Below are 21206 nucleotides of genomic sequence, written 5' to 3'. Positions count from 1 at the left end.
CTGTTTAGGTTTATCACTAAAATACTGTACAAGCACCACTGGGCTACATTCAAGTTTGCTATACACAAGGGGGGCTGTACCTATGTTAATAGAGGACAAAAGAATAAAACAAAGAAATGCCTTCAACATTTCAAAAACATAGAAGTTATTTTTTTCTGCCTGGCAGGGAGTTTATGAAGTAAGAGAGACTTTTTTTTTTTTTCTTTCCTTGCACGCTTATGACTTTATGTCAATATTTAAGGGTTTTGGGGGGGGAGGGAAAGGGAATATGTGTATAATGCAAATGTCAGGACTACTATACCATGCATAGGAGAACAGTAAAATCTCACTTAAACACACGGGGGCACCAGTAGCTCAGCTCGGGCAGTTTATAGCACTTGGACTTCACATTTCCCATTATGAAGTTTATTTTCATTTTGCAAATATCATCTCCTTACATTTTCATTGCCTCCTGTACAATTCAATACAACAGAAAGCTTCTTGGGTGGTTTGTTTGTGTTTGATTTGGTTGTTTTGATTTTTATTTCTTAAAAACACTTCAAACGAGATGATGGTTGATAAAGGTGCTGGCATGACAGCCCAGAGAGTCTGAAGTTTTCAATCCGCAAAAGAGGCATAATGCTGTCAACCTCAGTGACCACATTAAGTGATGTCTCTTAAATCCTGATCGTTTGTAGGAATAAGAAAATACGATGCCTCTTTGGGAGGCTTTGGACTCTCCTGCAGAGACTGTTTATAGCTACTGAGAAAAGGCTGGGGATTATTTTATTATTTTGAAAGGAAGTAAATACCTGTTTATTGTTTTAGAAAAAGGTAGTTACTGTTTGCCTGATTGAGATGATGAAACTCAAAAGAGTCTGGAACATTATGCTAATATTTCTACTAACAACTGGTAGTTAATGACTTGTCAGCAGAGACTGTACAAATAGCACTTTGCATGACATCTACTGTCTGTAAAATTATGCAGATTACTCATGCATGTTAATAATGTCTATTTTGTTTACATTTTCCTAATAAGGAAACTAAGACAGTGCTGGATTACTTTGCTGCCTGGCCTGTAACATACCTGCAAGACTGCTACTTGTTTCCTATAAGGACAGTAAAATCTTCTTACTGAAAAGTTGCCAAAACTTTTGCTTATGAATGCACTCAGTGAAACCAGTGCAGAAATGACCTTTGCACTCGTTTGCTTTTGGGGTAGCATGTGCTGTGCTTATACCTGAATATATTAGGACTGCCTTGGGTGACTAGAAGTAATAACCATTGCCCCATGGGATTATGATCTCTGGGGGTCAGCAAACATGGCAATGCGATGGCTGCGTCCTCTTTGCTCTAGTTTACATCCTCTGTGCCAGCATCTGGGGGTAGCAGTGTAGGAGTCCCTGGGCTGGCAGCGGGCCACTGGGCTGGGGCAGACCTCCCGCCGCCAAGTCTGCTGCTTCGGGGCCACTTTGTAGTGTCAATTTAGCGCAAAGAGACCACACAATCTTTTGGGATTTGGATTATTGTATCTGTTCTATAGAGAAAGTCCTGCTGCAGTTAAGACATAAAGTTACATTCACATTGGGACTGCTTCTGCTGAAGCACACATGACTTTAATCAAGTGCTGCCTTATGGGCCTGACATTTAACAAACAAAATCAAACACCAACATTGCTCTACTAGTCTCTGCTTTCAAGGGGGTTTTTTTGCAAATTACTGAAATAGCCCGGGAAATATAATTTCACAATTTAATATGGACATCTCCAGTTTGTAACATAAAATGGAAAGGGTAAAGCTACACTTTTTTATACATTAGTATGGTAGACATCTGGATTTGTATAGATCTGACTAAAAATACCTATCATTTTCTTTGTATTTTATTCCCCAAACTGTAATGTCAAACATAACCAGAATTTGAGTATCAGGCAGTGGTGCATGTCGTAAGAGAGGCAATTTAGAATGCTAATTCCTGAATTTAAAAGCTAATGACACTGCCAAATGACAGTGGTGGTTTACAGTGGATTTTCGTTATCTGAGTAAGTGATATAGCACAGCTCTGTGAAGAAATTGCATGTAAAATGGTTATACCTGTAACTCCACAAACAGGAAAATAATGAGGTGGTATGACTTTATTTGTTCTTTATTAAAGACAAGTGTTCGAAAATTTGGCCCGTAATATCTTTGCCTCCGTATGAATTCATAAGCCATGCCAAGCCGTGAATAGTAAGAAAGCAAAGCTGGTGTTTGTATTGCTATGTGGAGGTGGTATCGTGTTACCGCAATGTGTTTGACAGCTTTCCCTCTTGAGGAGCAAGGACAGGATCCAGCGAAGGCTGTGCGTGTTACCGCTGTGGGCTCTGCTACTTCTGAGTTTGGGGAACTGCCCTTCCTCGATGCCCCTGTGGTGTAGGAGGTGTGCGGGCGGTACTCTTGTCTTGGTGGCGCTGGGGAGAGGCAGGGAAAATTCTCAAAACTAGTGTGCTCATCAGAGAAAGTCAGTCAATGGGGAACACAAGAAGAAAAGTGTATTAATCCCTGTTTCTCTCTAGATCTTTGTTATTTGCATGTGGGTCTGACTAAGGGACCTATTTAGATTTGAGGCTTTGAACCTTTTCTTGAAAAAACATGCGTATAGCAGTCCTCGTGGCTGCAGGAGGGAGTGCAGGTGTCACATTCCTCTTCTGAGGAATCAAGAAGATAAAGTGACTCCAGCTCTTAAAACCTCCCACTAACCGCTGTTATGTGGTATAGACTGCTGCTGCTATTCAGAGAGTCATCTATTCATAGAGTCATTTTAAGGTGCCACCAAAGGAGAAAGCAGTTTGAGATGGGACTCTTTCAGGGAAGAAAGGTGGCAGGTCTGTAGGGATTTAGAATTAAGTAGATTCTCATGTACCTAAAGGTAATTAATCAATTAGAATGGGATTTATAGCCACAATTATTTTTTTGTACATGTTACTAGAGGGAAATAATCCAATAAGAGAGGTAAGAAACCTGCATAGGAGAGGGAATGTGATAGCTTCTGTATTGTCTGATGCTTTATAGTACTTCTGTTTTCTAGTGTTGGCAGATGGGATATAGAAATTTAATATGAAACTGTAAAATTTTATCTAGCAATGGAATAAGGTCCATAAGTATTTAAAAATCTGCCAGTGAAGATCAGCCAAATTATGATGAGCTCTTGTTTTCAAAGATTTTTTTCCCTGCTTGTCTTTCACACACATAAAATAAATCCTTGGTCACATTAGTTAGGATTTATACCTTTTTGTAATTGTTCTCAAAATCATGTGCATTTCCCCTGCTCCCATCTGAATTTTAAATTAACCTGCAGTAAGAAAAGCTTTTTTAATTTATTTGGTGCTATGAAAAGATATTTTGGAAGTCTAGACAAAGAAGAGATTCTTGCTTTTCTGGATTGTGGTGTTGTGTGCAGGAGATAGGATCTCTGGCATGCTCTGGAGGTTTCCAGAGCTATTCTCTCTGTGCTTCCCGTCGTGCGTGCTTTCAGCAGTGCCCTCACAGCTGCCGCAGGGATGAATGAGAAGAGGAATGTTCTCAGCCGCTGAACAGGAGGGAGGAAGAAGCTGGTTTCTCCCCTTGAGATGCTTTAGTACATCAGGTTGGCTGGCCTGAGTCCCTCTTGCAGCGCCAAAGGGCCTGGTCTTACCTGGCAGGTCTCTTCATCTCACCACTCTCTTGCATCTTCATCGTGTGCCAACGCTTTTATTCAAGCGCAAAAGAAACCTAATCTTGACTCAGGCCATGTTGGCAGAAGTTTTGAATAGCAGCGCCTCTGCTTTTGGAGTTGTGGGGTTATACCGGCTCACCAAAGCAAAGACTTGGGAGCCCTACACTGGTATTGTTCATGATGAGGTTGTTTGGGGGAGTTAGAAAATCCGCGCTGGTGGCAGCTGTCAGACAGGCATGAGAAGTTTTTAAACACTTCTGGTGAAGAACCAGCAGGGACTTTGAGCCATCTGCATGGAAAATGGAATTGAATGAATGTGAATGGGGAAATGAACAGGAAAACTTTGTGAAGTTCAGTGGAGCTGTAGACAGAAAACATGGTCCCATTCTGGACAATTCTGATGCCTCCATGCTTCACATTACAGGAGCGAAAGGAGTATTTTTTTCTGAGTGTGTTGACATGGATGGAGCATCGGGGCTTCTCATGCAGCTGGTGTCAATGCCAGTGAATAAAGTGCTCCAGTCTTTCATTGGCACATTTACGTTTATAGGATTGAAATAGCGTCCCATCCCTCGTGGTATAAAGTAGCTCACTGGCTTCCTGTTGTTGCCTTGTTTCATAGAGGCATGTTCTGCACACGTGGTCATTAGCAAGGTAATGTTATGGCAGCTACAGGTGGGTGTTGTTTGCTGGACGTGCTTTCCTGTGACTCTGCTGATGCGCGGTAGCTGGAAGTCAGCGTGGCAGAGGGGGCCTGTTGCTGCATGCTGCAGGTTACACTGTTTGTAAAAAGGGTACGCTTCTCCACACCGTGAAGTGTGAAAGCTTTCTGCTCAGACTGAAGGGCAAGTTAATATAGTCCGTTAGAGGACTGCTCAACCAAGGGAGGCATAAGAGATTGCTTTTGCGCTCTGTTAGCAAGTGAGCTGCTGGATTTTTTTTATTGTGTGTGCAATTTGAATAAGGAATAATAATGGCATATAAGCTACTGTTGTAAATTTATTGTGAGAGGCGCATGGGCGTTACTTTGGCCCTAACCATTCCACAATAAAAGCATTTCATATCTTAAATATTTGTGCTGTTTGTAATTAAAATACGGGATTAAATTGAATTATTCACTGAAAGCAAGGTCAGTAATTGTGTGATGTGTGTGCTTAAGGCTTTAGAAAACACACTGAAAGGAATTTGTCCTTTTGCAGAGAAAAGGAAAATTAATCTTTATAGTTTTAAGAAACTTTGTGTCATTAAGGAGAAGACAAGCTGACTCTGGAATCTGGGATGCTTGAGTATGTATAGTTGTAGTTTTCTTGGGTTTCCTGAGGCATGCTCTTGAATGGTTAAGGAAGTTGGCTACATTTGCATTTTTCCGTTCTTGGTTCCCCTATGCTCTTTCTCCTTCCCTGTTCTCTTATTTAGCAGCTTCTGTGGAATAGAGAAAATGTTATAATTTATAATTTTTTCAGTGCCTCTCATTTCCTGATCTTAATCAATCTCAGCAACCAGGATAGGACTCTCTAGGATGAAGCTAGGTGAAGACGCATGGGGGGAATGGCATTGGGACTGTAAAGCTTTTAGTGATATTAGAAAGGGTAAGGAAAATGAAAATGCATTTTTTTGCATTCAGGATTTTTTTGACAGTTTGAATTAATCAGATTACACAGTGGGGAGTCTTGCAGATAATAAAGGAAAGGAAAAAGAAAGTTAGTGGATGGTGTCCCATTTTAAGATACAAGAGCACCAGAAAGCATTCTGCCAAACTTGCCTTTGATTAGGGATGAGACATCACTTTTGAATGTGACAATGACGCATCAAAGGTAGATACGTCAAGATGACTGGGCTTGGAAATGTAGGATGGTATGGAAAGCTGTCACAGTGAAAAGAAAAAGAGCTATCGCTGTATCAGAGAGGACACACTGGAAATAATTTGGAAGATTTTTCCCAGTAATAACAACTAATAGTCTAGATGAACAAAAGACTTTGCAAAGTAGCAAAGATGGTATTGCATCTCTGATTAATATCTATTTACTCCCTCAGGGATCTTACACAAATGGGATAAGGTGTACCAGGCTTCCCTTGCAGCTCATATTTGCTTGGAGTTCGTACAGCTCTAGATCATAAGAAGTGCAATTCTTACTCAGGGGGAGTATTCCTCTGTGCATCTGGGAAGGGCTTGGACACACGAAGAATCTGCTTCATGATGTTTAAGATCAAAAATATGAAAACTAGGGCATCTAGCATGGCTCTGTAGGTCAAGGGCTTTAATTTGGGATCTGCGATTTATTTACTCACGACAGATACTCATGATCCATTCTATTTTGTATCTCCTTGCTAAGATTGGCCAAACCACTGCTTTTCTGAATTTGGAAATGGGGTAACCCTATCTACACCATGATGTGGGAAACTGTTCCAATCAGACTGAAAGGCAAATTTGTCTTTAAATCTTTTGCAATCATTTTACACTTTTGAAAATTAATTCTCACTGACTTTCTTAAAATGACTCTTCTGCATGGCAGAGTTGCCTGTTTGTATTTGATGTGGAGGATTGCTTCTGAGAGCAGATTTGTTTCAGTTGTGCTTTATGCTACCAATAGATGGGTAGCAGCAACTAGAACTTCGGTGCACTAACAGCATTTCCATTGGATTTTCCATTCTTTCCATTCAAAGCATTTCCATTCTTTTTTTTTTTCCTCCAAGAACAGAGTGGTTGTGTTGTCCTCCCACCCATAGAGATAGTATTGCTCCTACAAAGAAATGAGCTAAAATGTGTGCACTTTAGATTTTTAGTAATTCCAAGTATCTCTAGTTGAGATGATACCAGCAGTTGGTGAGAAGATTAAAGACTTTTCCAGAATTATAGGAAAGGGGAGAGGCATTGTTCCAGTTTTGTTTTCTACCCTGCAACAGTTCAAGACCAGTGCCAGAAGATGGTTACATATATGCATATATTTTAAATGAAATCCAAAGCTTACTTGTGACAATACTGACCTCAGTCCAAAAGACCTAAACTTCTAGTTTATCCTGTAGGGGTGTAAAATAACCACATGCTCACAGAGAAATCCTGCATGTGAACGGGAGCTGTTTGTTTTGAAGGGGTGTTTTTTGCTAGTATGTGGCACACAAAAGCCAGTTCATGCAAGAAGTAAGGAGAGATGGGGAAAAACATAGATTTATCTAGCCCATCCTTTCTCAGTACAAGGGTGTTCTCTGTACTATTCTTCTGGATTTTTGCTAGTCCAGTTTCAAATAATTTAACAATGGTGTCTCTCATGCTTCCCTTGGATAGGAAATTACAAAAAATTCCTCGTTATTTAGTAGTCTTGTCTTTTCAGTCTCTGCCTCAAGGTTCAAGAGACCCATCTTCTGCTATTTTTGTAGCTGACTGTATATGTTTGTATCACAATATTTTGACTTGGTAGCTGCAGTGTATTTAATCCTAATGTGTTTCTTCAAGTCAGTAACATTACAATGCCAAAACTAATGCAGCTTGTGAATTACTGTACATAATACCCCTGTTTGGTATATTCATAGCATTTCATTTTTATTATTGCAGTCTTTACTGAGTGCACTATTTATTAGAGTTTATAAGGAATAAGCTTTGCTAATGCTATTAAATCACTCAAGTGTGCCAAATTATGGCACCAGAGCAGGTGCTATTGTCTCCAGCTCTTTTGGAAAGAAAGGAAAAACCCTTAAATGATTCTGGACATTTATACCTAAAGGAAACAATCCTTTATGTTAATATAAAAAGATTGTTTTGTACTCAGTCAAGGGAATTCTTGGCAGTCGGTTTAAACTTACATGTATATATAGCACACTGGAGCCTGCTAAGTACCTCTGTTTTCTTTATGGATGGAGCTTTGGTGCCAAGAGGTCTGCACCACATACAAGTGTAGATATGCTTCTATCTGATGGATTGTCCCATAGTGAACCACATTGTATACAGGATGTTCAAACACGTATTGATTACGTGGTTCTGTAGTTTACAGCAGAATCATAACCTGATGCTTTTAAGTACATATATGCAATCAATCTTCATGTGAAGGAGCTCAGTACAAAAGAAATATTTTATGCTATATATTAGACATTAGATTAAATGACATTAGATTAAATGTATGTTACACATTTTTTAACCTCATCACCATAGCATTATTGTGAATCTATGCAGTTCTTACAAGCATCATCTTTGTGTTGACTATGGGCTGTAAATGTATAATGACGTTCATAGTGTTTATAATGCTATTCTGGTTTTAGTACCAGGTCTCATGGTCAGCTACAAGGGAAAACCTCATATAACACAGATGCAAAATTTTTATAGGGCTACTTTTATGTTTGTTACATATCTGTAAAACTCTCCTTCAATATTGCATTACAGAATAAGAAACTTGTACTTGAGGGGGAAAATTAACATGTTGATTAGATTTTAGTCCATCATGCAAATAAAATTGAAATATATATGCTTAAAGACTAACTTGCTTCTGGTACTATAATGCCAGCTTCCAAATGATTATTTGCAAAATATAGACAATTTGACTCAACTACCACTTCTAAGTGTAGAAATGAATACAAAATTTGTCAAGACTGCCTTATGTTAACAATTTTTGAAAGTGATTATGTTAGCTTACAATGCCTAGCTGTATAAAACATGATTTAGGCTGGTAGTATTTATTTGTAAGTTGGGACAGGAGTACTTGAATGATTCTTCTGGAGCAGCTTTCATGTCCAGAAGCTTTATTCCAATCTTTTGGATCTATGAAAATTATAGAAATTGAAAATAAGACTATTTGGTGATAATACGGTGATTGTGCTATTTACCCAAACAGTTGTGTCTGCATTCACTCTTTAACTCACATTTCCCCATCATTCAAATTTCTTTTCCTCTCATTCATTGTTAGTGGAATGTGTATGATGACTGTATGTTGTTATCCTTCATTATATAGGGTTGTAAAAAAATGTTGCTCTGCTGTCACACAACCGTCTCAGTACTCAATAACTACATTAGCTGTTGCTGCAGTGTGTGTGATGGCTATCTTATGGCAGGAAAAAAGAGCATGCTTGAAACTAAGTTTTTATTTGTCTGAAATTCAAAAGAATACTGTACAAGAGTATTTAGAAAACTCTGCAAGCAGCTGGGTTTTAGCCTGCAGATGCATTTGGACAGTAATGCGTGCAGAAAAGATCTGGAACAGATAAATATTAGTAGAGAGGCATATAGAGATAATTGCCTGAGCTTGGTTCCCAAACCTTTAGTGGAAGACCCTACTTGTCAAAGGCAAGGCGCCCAAGCTGAGATGTGTGGAAGAAGACTGTAGCTCACCACTTCTGTGTGCATTTGCCCAAGAACAGGAAGCTCGTCATCGTGTCCTCTGCCACTGAGTTATAAAACCTGCTGCACACTGCTGTTGTAACCCTGCAGCAATGATGCTCCGAGTCCCACAGGGCAAATAGAAGAGCCTGCATCTAGAACTCGTCTATTACGTAAAGGTGTAAAAGTCATTGAATGTGATGTTTCATACCATAGTGACTACTGTGTAGGTGTACTTGCACAAGAATTCCCATCAACAATATGGACTCTTAATCACTTTTCACCATTACGCCAGGAAAGTCAAATTTGCATTTAATAAATGGTTTGATTTAAAAATAATTTTCCTAGTTGTATACAACCAAATTTGCTGTAATATCTTGGGTTCCCTCACATGACTTAATTTATTAATGCATTTCTAGGCTGTGCAAATAGTACTATTTCTTTCTGTAGTGTCATTAACTTTGTCTTCTTGCCATGATGCTGTCTTGCCATATCTTCTTCAATTATTAGTTGCTACAATGAACAATAAAAGTATCAGTGACTGAAGATGATCGTGCAGTAAACGTATTAAGTTCCATTACTGTCTCATGTTTCTTTTTCTTTGCATTTTCTTACCTATAACTTACATAGTTAAGGAAAAAAACAACCCTAAGATTAATAAGTGGCTGATTTTGTTTCCTAGTTTTATTTTTCATTACCTAAGTTATCTGATTTAGGTCACAGGGTTATGTTTCTAAAAGAGACGTTTGAAATCTCAACTTGGATCTGTCTCTATAACTATTTTATATATATATATTTTAAAGCTAAGTCTGGATTACCTGAAGCAACTAAAGCACTTACACTTTTAATCTTGTAAAAAGACAGTGTGTGTACATCGTCTTTGCTAGGTGGTGCACATGAGGGTCTCCAGCACTTGGGTCCTTATGGCAATATCCCGAACATCGTGGCTGAGCTGACAGGAGATAACGTACCAAAGGATTTCAGTGAAGATCAAGGATATCCTGACCCTCCAAATCCCTGCCCTATTGGAAAAACAGGTAATTCTGCTGTAGCCTTCGCATCTCTGTCTTCACTGTACTTCTTTCAGTCTTTCAGCGCTGTATTAGGCAGTACGACACTTGATCAGCAATGGGTGTTTTCTTTCATTCTCTGCCCCAGGAGCAGAACCGTTGAGCAATCAGGTGTTTTAGATGAGATTTTTTTTTTTTTTAATATGTGCACCTTCTGTATTGCTGTATGACTGCTAGAGAAGGTCAGGTGGAAGAAATCATCTTGACCTTGGAGTAGAAGATAGTGAGATCTATGATTGGGTCTTGTTCCTGAGAGAGTTCATTTTTAGGCTGGCCCCTGAACAAAGTTATCATTCTCTACAGATGAGATTTACCCTTATTTTAGAGACTTTCATTGTGCCAAGAGGAATGAAACTGTCTGCCCTGATCTCCAACCCAGACCATAAGTCAATATTTAAGATACCTTGGCTCCAATCCATGTGGCTTTATAGCTCACTGAGGGTGCATCTGTGCCAAGAAATGGAGAACTACGTGGACGTACCCCAACACGTCGCACGCAGGCTCTCTCTGGCAGAGGAGCAGTGCAGCCTCAGAGTGCCAGAGCGGTACGGTACCCGAAACACCCAGTACGACCCTCAGCTTACAGCTGCGCATATACCAAGCCATGCAGGTGGCTAGTGCTGAAGGATCTCTAAAGCAGCACTGCATGTGCATGATATAGACACACTGTAAGGGAATTTATCTTTTTCCTGTTATTTGAGCCAAGGACTGACTTCTAGTACTGAAAGTAGTAGTAAAACACCCATTGGCTGCCTTGGGAGCTGGAACTGGGAATGAGCACTCTATTTTTCTCTCATTTTTTATTTGTGAGCTAAGAGATCCTTTCAAAATCTTTTCTGTTTAGTTGTCTTTTATGTTATTTGGATAATGCAAAACAGTTGTCTGTATTCTTATTCAAAAACGTTCCAACTAGCTTAGAATTGATCAAAAAATAAATATTTGTCATGAAAAGTTTTTCAAACAGTGTTTGCATTTCATTCAACAATATGACAAAATTTCAAATAGTCCTCCCTTACTGTTTTCTATTACAGCCCATTTGGTGATGATGCCTGCATCTCTTCTGAAATAGTATCTAATCTTCCATTTTGTTCAATATAGCTGTTGTCTGACAGGTTGCAAATGATGGGTTTAGGTTTTCTTGCACACACACAGACTTTCTATCTTCTGTGCTTGCCCATTAGACTTCTGTTAGTGATTAGATAAATAAATTAAAAACCTGGCATCCAGAGAAATGCCTTTGAAAATCCCTTCAATTTTTCTTAGGTGAAATAAAAGTTGTTAGCTAAGCTGATACAGTCAGATCTGAACACAGGGAGAATACTTAGGGATGTGCTGCCTGCTCAGATAAATGGCTCTGTCGTAGGTACACTGTGAGTGAAGATAGTATCTACTAGGATTAGAGTAAAATGTTTTTCAGAGCCTTAAATGGAAATTCAAGTGGTGACTGCATTATGCATACAAATTACCAGAGGCCTTCCTCAATCAGTTCTGTGGATTTGCTTAATGGAAAACAATTTTTCCAGTCACTGTCTACATATGCACTTTCCACAGCAGGAATACATAAGCCTGGAGTACTTGGGCTTGAAGACTTTTGGATCAGCGATCGCAGAGGGCACGCATATGCCCAGATGCCCTTTGTGTTTTCTACCAAAAGACACAGACACTCTGAGAAGGTCTACAACGTTTCTGTTGTCACCTGCTTCTCTCTTGAGATGATCCTGTCCCTGCTGAGACTGAAATAATTTTTAAGTACGTGTAGTTAACTTTAATGGTTTCAAAGTTACTTAGCCAGTATGGTTAGTTTTCCCCTGTTTCCTATTGGCAATTTTATTTTTTTCCCGATTCTAAGGAGAAAAGAGAGAAAGCAGGATCTGTTGGACTTAGAACAACCTCCTCAGGTCATTGAATCAACTCATTTTTAAGTCAAGTCTTTACTGTTTCCCACATCTAAGGGAAAAAGATAATCCATCTGCAAATCTTTTTACATGATGATTGTACAAGGACAGAAGGGAAAGTCTATAGGCGTGTCCTCTGGATACCAGTGTTCTGGCAGATGTAGCTGCTTGGATGCCCAACATCATGCCCCGGTGGTAGGATCTCCTTGAGTATGTCTGAGAGGAACTTGGACTGCAAGCTCCCCATGCTGACAAAGCAGAGGGAACTCCAGGAGGAGACTCTATCCAAAGAGCTACTCTGGCCTCAAGTTGCTGGATCTTTGTTTAATCTAAAGATGACTTATTTTGGTAAAAAGTCCGTATGCTGATTTTTAAAAGGGTATTACCCTTGATGTGACACTGTCTGCAAAACCATCCATTGTGATTAAAGGAGGTTTCTGGATCCATCAGATCAGTTACCAATCTGCAGAAATGTCTTCAGCATAAAACTTCTGCCACATCGCATTTTTATGAGATCTTATGATGTGTAAATGATTTTCAGCCATTTTGAACAAAGTAGCAAACCAGAAATGGAGTTCCATGAAGAGCTACTCAGTGAAGGAAATTCTGTCTTTGCTCACAGGCTCGTTTTACCATGAGCTTCAAAAGTATTGCCTAAATAATTTCTACAACTTCCTGTGGGCATTTAAAAATTAAAAGAGGATCCCTGCTGAATCAGAATAACATGTAGTTCTATGTAAAATCAAGCTCAATCACTAATTTAAAAGAAAAACAAAAAGGAGGGGGAGAGCTTGGAAAATAAATTTGTTTAGTTTTGAAGTTTCATTAAGTTGCGTTTTAAAAAAGAAAATATTTAAATATCTCCTGACAAACTCCTTTCAAAAGAAAAAAAATACCTGATATTTTCCAGTCATCCAGTTCTTTAAATGTTTTTTTTTTTTAATTGCATAATTGCATTTAAGAAGTTTGCTGACTAACGTGGCACATATTGTGTGTTTCAAAGCTACTAAGCACTCAATGCTTTCTAACATACTTTTGCAGTTGATGATGGGTGTCTAGAAAACACCCCAGACACAGCAGAGTTCAGCAGGGAATACCAGCTGCACCAGCACCTTTTTGATCCAGAGCATGACTATCCCAACATGGGCAAGTGGGTGAGTACCTGCTTCTTGCTTATTTTTGTTGCCTGTGAAACTGGGTGTTGTCTGCTGCATGGGATACTATGAAACCACAAGGAGAATATTGTGCTTATTGCTGGAAAAATTATCACCCTAAGGGAAACTTCTCAAAAAGTGAACTTGCCCTTAAAAATATAAAAATAATGCCTGTGTTTGATGAAAAGCCCATAAAAATAGAAAGTAGAAATCCTTGCCTTATTACCTGTCCCAAAGCATGACAACTATGTATGTGCTTGATAAACCACAACAAACCACATTTCAAACTACAGTGAATGTGTAAGCAAAATTCGTGCAGATTTTAGCACAAGATTTCAAAAGATTATCCAGGTTCAGTGACTATACACTGTTCAGCTACTTAGAAGCTAAAAAAAAATAAATAAATGGAGTGCAGCAGTGCCTAAACACCTTAAAAAGTCTAGGTCCAGACAACTTGCTCTAAGGAATCCTCTCTGGCTGAAAGGATTTTGGAGGACTTGATGCTGCTTCTTCCTCTATTCAGGTTGCGCACTATATTATATTGAAAACCTATTTTACACATTGCATATAATAAATACAGCGAGCTACACGAAGGGCAAAAATCTTGCTCTGAGCATACAAGGACTTTAATAACTCCAGCTAGACTATTTCTGCAGGCTAGAGGCTCCAAAGAGAGCTCTGCCGCTTAATCTTAGATTACATCAGTTAAATGTCCAATCCAAAATCCATCTTCAGGCGCCAGGAAAACAATAACAATGATCATAATTTATGCTTCTAGAGCAAATCATGAAACCTCATTTTACATTGTTGTAACACTTTACTTAAGATTGCCCTAAACCAGTGCTCTGTAAGCATATATCGATAAATGGACATGTTTGGCAGCCTCTTCTCCTGCTGTAATTGTGAGACTGATTCATCTTTCATAATCAAACCAGTGTAAGATTTATAGTCTTAATTACTTATGTGAGTGCTAAATTTCTAGAGAGAATCATGCCAAAAATCCAAATTTTGGAAACTTGTTGCATTCTAAGTAATTACCATCAAAGGTTTTCATTTTAAAAACACCAGATGGTGAACTTTCTTATTTATGCCAGATAATGCTGTTAGTTTTCTTATTATTCATAAGTAATTTACTTTCATAATACCATTTTGAAGACTATAAAAGCACTTCTGTAAATCTTTGGCCTATAGCAATATTTCAGAATCAAGCATACATACTGCATTGTCATCAGCAACATATATACTTAACAAATGGTAGGTAATCCTTGGTGAATACTGGCCTTTTTTCATTTCTCCATCCATCACTACTAATTCAGGGGAAAAAACTGCTCACGCATGGATTAAAACAGACTGTTAGGTACTAAACAGTAATCATATCTAGCTGCAGCGTAGCCAACTCCAGATCTTTTTAATTAGAGATGAAACAGCTGGTAATGTGCATGAGCAAATGTTCTGCCGAGATCCAGGAGAATTACCCCGATTGCCTCCTCATTGTGTATTACTACACATTAAAAAGATAAATACAACGGTATCTGGTTTTATGGCTGGTTTTTGTTATTTTTATCTCTCTGGAAAAATAAGAGCAGAAAAGCACTCTAAAAATTAGCTGTTTGAGACTTTATAAAGGAGAGATAAAGTAGATCAGATCTTTTAGATCACTTATTGTCATCTGGATTACATCGTAAATGACCGACACAGCCGACTGTGGGCTGCCCAGGGGGTAACTGTGTGCATCGTCATCCTCCCACTGCCCCCAGCCCCCAAAATCCCCTCTGCCCGACAGCAGCCCCTTCCTGCTTCTCCCGTGGAGGAGCCTAGGACCAAATGCCCCAGGGGCTGTAATGGCTATGTATTTACAGACTGCATTTCCACAAACTCCTGCGTGCTGTGAAGGCGCTGGGCTGTCACCACCGTCTGAAGCCCTCGGAGTCAGTGTGTCTCCTGGACCCGTGCGAGCTGGCGCGTGCTCGCAGCTCTCGGGGGGGCTTCTCCCCTGCCTTTTCCTGCCACAGAGCGGTTGAGGCAGTGTTACAGTTCCCACTGACTTGTTCTTTCAAGGAGCCAGCATGCATTCCTTAGTGTAACCACAGTAAAACCCAAATTACATTAGCAGGTCAGAAAAAAAAGACCTGCTTGTTCATGAGTAATGGGAAAGAAACAGGTTGCTTGGTTTGTTTTGGTGACAGACTCTCATGCTTGCAAAGCTGTGGGACCTCTGCAGTACCCTGTGAATAGTAGACGTATTTTATAAGGGTAAAACAAGGCTAGAAGCTGTCTCATACAGCAAAGTGTATGATTCTATGTAGATGCGAAATATTACATGTAAATACTGCTAATACATATGAAGATACCAATATATAAATAATGATAAATGTGTACTGGGCTAGGAGAGGGAAGAAAGAGGAAGAATTTTCTTGTGTTTGGGAGAACTCTCCATATATCAATATGCTGACATGTGGGAATTCTCAGGAACAGGCTCTGTTTATAGGGCAAGATACAGAGCTTATACTCTCCTCCCCAGCCCTGAAGGCTCTTTTTCTTCTCTTTATATGTGGAAAATGTAAAGGGAACAGTGGGAATAGTAAGGTGAGGGACTTTTGGAGGTTTCTACCTTAGTGTGCAACTATAGTTTCTACAATTTCTGGCCACGGAGGTTTTGGAGTATTTTTTCCCCCTCAGTTCAGACTATTCTTTGCAGGAGACAGGTACTTTCCATGAGTCTGCCTTTTCCGCATCTTGCAACTTGACTCTTTAGATGGTCTGAAGAAGTGTTGTTGGCATCCAGAAGGACTTGCATGAAGATAGTTTACAACACACAGTTTACAATACAAATTTAAAATCCACTTACATGTAAGTTGTATATTTACTGAAACCCAAGTGTTAACCGCTACCAGTTGTAGGGTTAAAAAGAGGAGGGAAGTTCAGCTGTGTTTTCTGACACCAGTATCAGTGCAAATGGAAAATTAAAAGCAACTATGTTTTTCAGCAACACTTCTTTTTACTGAAGCAGTGAATAATATTTCACTCTCAGAGTAGAAATAACACTGGTTTTGCTTATCAGCTGCCATGGAGGGCTCCAAGACAGTACAAAGAAAGGCAAATGGGAAGCAGGGATAAAAATATTCACCTCCCTGTTAAAGAAGTTGCCATCTCTAGCTTCCTAATTGTAATGAAATCCTGAAGATAGTCACTCATAAATTTCATTTTATTCCAACTTCAGTTATAGTGAGCAACATTAAGTGCATCATTCTTCGCCAACTGACGTTTTTAAATATCTGGATGGCAGTGGTGATTATTAGGATGGGTTATGTTAGGTCTGGTACCCCTCTCTACTTTCAGGCAATAAATACAGATTGTTTAATTCAGTGTAGTATGTTTGGTGTAACAGAAATTGTCATGCCTGATATTCCTGATAAGGCTGTAAATTGACTGGAAAAAAAGCCCTCCCAAAAGGGTGCAACCTTGCTAATGCAATTTTCCTTTTCAGTTTTGCTTAATAATTGTGCAGGTCCAGATTACAGAGCTGCTGATTTTTACTGACTTAAACAAATTTCAGTGAAGTCTGAAAGATCTCAGGGTAAATCTCTCTGGCATTAGTTAGTTGGTTGTAAGCATTTTCACTTCTGCATTTTTTCCACCCAAATCCCAACCTGTAGTACCCTAATCCAAGTAGCTGGGAGGGTGCAGAGGAAGCTCCAGGAGCGAGGGGAAAGTAGCAATTCACGTGCAGCACGTCTCCAGATGGAGGTGTATCTTTAACCAGAGAAACTCTGTGTCTTCATTCCTAACGAGTCCTAGGTGAAAGAGGAGAATGGCAAGCACTTCGCAGGCAAATTTTGGTGGCTGATGAGCTCAGGCCTTTACGCAGTGGAACATATTTTCAGGATTGCTGTTACTGTACAAGCACATTCTTAGCTTATGCTCCACAACCTCATTTGCTTTGCACTCCACATAATGCTTAAGTAGTAGTTACGGTCTTAAAACATTCCCAAACAGACTAAACAAAATACGATCTTCCTGAGCAGGAACAGTTCAATTGTAAGGAATTTTCCTGAGTGACAGAAATGTTAGCTCCAGTAGTCATGAAATTCTTATTTCAGAAACACTGTTTTTCCTCTTGTGAAAAGTATAAAGTCAAGTAGTTTACAAAGAGAGGCTTCGGCGGTGCTTTGTTTCCTAAAGAAAATAATTTACGCATCCTTGGGTTTCTTTAAAATGTTAAATTTAAGTTTTCTCAAAGTGCATTTGCATAAATGACTAGCCAAGAATGTCTCCCTTGGCCAACTTCTTCTCTGTTCCCTTTTGGCACAGCTCAGACTAAATAACTGAGGTTGGGCAAGAGATAGGCCTTGTGAATTTGGGGTTTAATGAACATGAGAAGTACAAAACAGACAATTTTGGCAGATTTCATTGTAACACTTGAAAATGTTTGTTTTTTCTCATATCAAGGCTGCAGAGAGGGTAGAAGTGTTTGGTGAATTTGTCTCGTGCTAGAATTACACTTTCTATTTATATAATCAACATTAAGTCAGTTGTTTATAGCAGAATTAATGGCCTTGTTTATACAGTGTTCTGCTTTTATACATGTAATTCTTCTCTCCTTCCATTTTCAGGTTAGGGTTTGGTTTTGTTTTTCTTCATAATACACAATTGAAACAAAATGTGTTGAGCATGTGTGTGTTGTTCCAGACTTTATTAGAATTCACTAGTTGTATGAAATACAACAATATGTGGATGCACTTATGTAAACTATGGTCAGAGGGGGTTTTTTTGTGTTGGTTTTTTTTTTTCTTTTCTCATCATCATAACTTTCTCTTCTGCCAAGATGTTTTTGGCAGTTTTTAAAAGGTTCGCCATTAAAAATGTTATAGACCAAATGGTTTTTAGAAACTTTATTGAGGGCACTACTTAAACAAAGGAAGAGTTGGCGCTGAACTCCTTTCAGCAGAACTTTGCACTGGGAAGTGTTGATATCTGGAAGGGAATAAGCAAAGACAACAAAACAGTAGGAATGACGCTGATTGCCGTTTTTAAAAAGAATTAGAAAATCCCTTGTAAAGGAAATATTTTTTGCTCCTGTTCTTGTGTCACCTCAAATGTATAGAAAGATGTACCAGAGGCAGGATTCCTGCTTCCTCTCCCTCCCGCTCTTATTTTTCTTTTTTTCCTTATGTTTTTGGTTGGGTTTTTTTTTATATATATGTATTTATACCATGTATCACATGATGAGGAACATCCAGTCTATATCATTATACCAGTATGTACTTGAAGCACTTATTGCCTGAACACAGGCGATAATATAGTGTAACATAGTGGAAAATTACTGGCTTTTTAATTGTTGGTGAGAACTGTGACTGCTCCTGAAGAACTGCAAAATGTTAGCAAGAATATCCAAATATTTATTTGTGGTTTATCTTTCCTGTAAAACTACACACCCCTCTAAACTTGCTAAAATTTAACAGCAAAAGTAGTATTTTAAAAGAAGAGCGTAATGAATTTGATGGCTGCATTTTTTTCCCCTTACAGAGCAAGAATTTACTCTTTGAGAAGATTAATGGTGGTCCAAAAAGAAGAAAGAGGGTAACTATCAGAATACTTTATAGCCCCTGTATCATCTAGAGAGCTAATAAGAATTAAAATCATACTGTTGAAATGAAGAGTTAGTCTAATGCATCTGCATTATACCTTAGATAATGCATAAAGTCAGGAAACCTCTGTGATAAACTACTACAGCAGGCTTCAGGACTGTCCACCAAGTACAAGATATATTTCTCTAAATAGCCTATTGCTTTCAGAAGATGCACTTCAATGCAGAGCATTGATTTAAAAACTTTATAGTATCTGTGTTTTTAAATTGATCCTATTTGCATAAAACCATTTAAAATTATTTAAGTGTCTTTAAAACAGAATTTAAAAGTTTCCTACTAAAAATATTGGTAAAATTAATTACCACTACACGTGCACGTGAATATGTTTTTGGGTGTAAATGACAGTAGAACTGGTCCTTTAGCTGATGTAATTTGATTCACTTACATGCTTAGATTTACCTCAGATTAAACTCCTATTTCTCTGTCTCACTTGCTTGAAAGACAAAGATGAAAAGGTTCTCATCTTTCTGACCCTGAAACAAGAAAGGCAATCCACATATCACAGAGAACCTCTGCACAGTCCACCTCACTATCTTCTCTCTTTTTGCGGTAGTGTCAGCCTTACTTTTATCAAAAAATCACTTTAAGGCAGAGTCAAAGTCTTTAGCTTTGCTGCTGGTATATTTTTTTAGAAGAAGAAAAAGTCTAGCTCTCTGCCAGAAAGTAGCTTTTCAAAATATGACAGCACAGTGTATATTGTAAATGAAGTAAATTTGGTTTAAAATAAGTGAAGCCTAAGTGAAGATGATTTATTTAACTCTCAAACCTAAAGGCCTTTGCTAGAAAGGGAGAAGATAAGTTGATTACTTACCAATTCACACATCACTGGTAATAAACACTGTTCAACCATAAGTTAATGATCTATCTTGCACTTGGTATTTGCCTCCCACTTGCATCTGATTTTTGAGTTTGTTAGTGGATGAGGAAAAAGGGTAGACACCTGATTTTAACTCTAAAGTAAGTAGAATTTACTCTGGAAATAGTTATGTGGAATATTTATTAATAGCTAGAACAGCGTGTTGAAGTAGGATTAGTACAATATATACATGAGAAAAAAAGAAAAAAAAATACATTTTCTGTCTGTGTGCTGACTGACGTAATCGGATACAAAAGGGATAATGGCTGGAGAGACATGACGGCCAGGTGGCTGGGGGTAGCCCAGAATTTTGCAGGTGACGCTTCAGTTTCTTGCTTTGCAGCAGATTTATTTTCTTAGCACAGGCATGTCACTTAATGGTAAATTCGTTATCATTTAAAGTATTTTATTGTTTTGAGGGTAATAACGTAATGATTGCTAATGCTTTAATGAACAATTCAGCATTTTCACTTTATCAGCTGAAGGGTAACCTAGAGTTGTCAGCAGCAGAGTGTATTTTTCCAGAAACCCAAAAGCCCACTGGATTCCCTTCCTGCCTTCTGCAGTCCCTGCCACTCCTCTGTGCCCTTCTGCACAGACAGAGAGTTTAGGGAGGACAGCTTCCAGCAACAGGTTGGTCTTTTTGGGTCAGAATGTCCCAATTTTAGCTTAAAGCAAGTCCTCTTTGGAGAACTGGGTTGTCCACGGACAGTAACTGTGTTGTGTCTATATGAAGCTGTAGTATAACAGTCACAGAGGCACTACTGGAGTCTACAAACTACATATTCTAAGTATGTGTGTATATTCATATATTTATTTATATAAACACACATACAAGCATACATAGACATAATCAGTGTATATAGCAAAGGTATGTATTTACCATTTGCTACTGTGTTATTTTTTTGCAGCCTTTGCAGTGCAAGACAAGGAAGCCTCCAGTGACCTCTAATTTAACTAGCAGTTCTCCCCTTTTTAAAATTTCTATGCATGAGCATAGCCCTGTCCAGAGTCTAATATCCTGAACGTGACAGGAGTGCTTCTATAATCACTGAGTCACGTTGCCGTGGGCTCAGAGCTGTGCACAAAGGTACTCGGGAACTGCATTACTTTGAATTCAGCACAGCTGTATAAGATTAAACATTTTTTAGTCAAATCAGCCAAAAATTTTGCATTATATTTTGTTTTCTTTTGTCGGTTGAGGAGGATTCAAATTTTTATGTATTCTCATTCTCTTCTACTTTATTTCAAAAAGTAGCAAGCAAGTACCATTCCAAAAAAAAAAAAAAAAGACCAATTAATCTTCCTAAGAATCTTCAAATAATTCCTAGAAGTTTATGCAACAGCTGAATTTCACTAAATTAACATTAAACAGAACTTCTTTAAACAAACACAAACAAATCATTTACATGTGTCTTATTTTTAACAATTTAAAGCATTAAATTAGTGTTAGTTTTATTTTCAGAGATTTTTCCACATTCATTTCTGGTTCTTAATATTTTTATGTTTTCACTTGCAGCAGGCAAGGCACTGAAAAAACAATAGAAGAAAGCAAAAGGGCTGCTCTACACTATGATTAAGTATTAATGATAGCATCTACAAATCTGGAGAA

The 21206-nt window shown here is 38.5% G+C and overlaps 1 protein-coding gene across 2 annotated transcripts in view; it reads left to right on the top strand.

The window, feature by feature from the left end:
* The window catches only part of SCG5 (secretogranin V), a 32155-nt gene that overhangs the window by 6698 nt on the left and 4251 nt on the right, over nt 1-21206 (top strand). For both annotated transcript variants that reach the window (XM_072863766.1, XM_072863767.1), the window contains exons 3-5: nt 9859-10008; nt 12978-13090; nt 18617-18670. In XM_072863766.1, the coding sequence (XP_072719867.1) occupies nt 9859-10008; nt 12978-13090; nt 18617-18670 (317 nt within the window). The remainder of the gene's footprint in view (nt 1-9858; nt 10009-12977; nt 13091-18616; nt 18671-21206) is intronic.

The sequence above is a fragment of the Ciconia boyciana genome, chromosome 6 (genome assembly GCF_034638445.1).
Source record: "Ciconia boyciana chromosome 6, ASM3463844v1, whole genome shotgun sequence".
Taxonomy (NCBI): domain Eukaryota; kingdom Metazoa; phylum Chordata; class Aves; order Ciconiiformes; family Ciconiidae; genus Ciconia; species Ciconia boyciana.
This window is presented reverse-complemented; position numbering and strand designations above follow the sequence as displayed.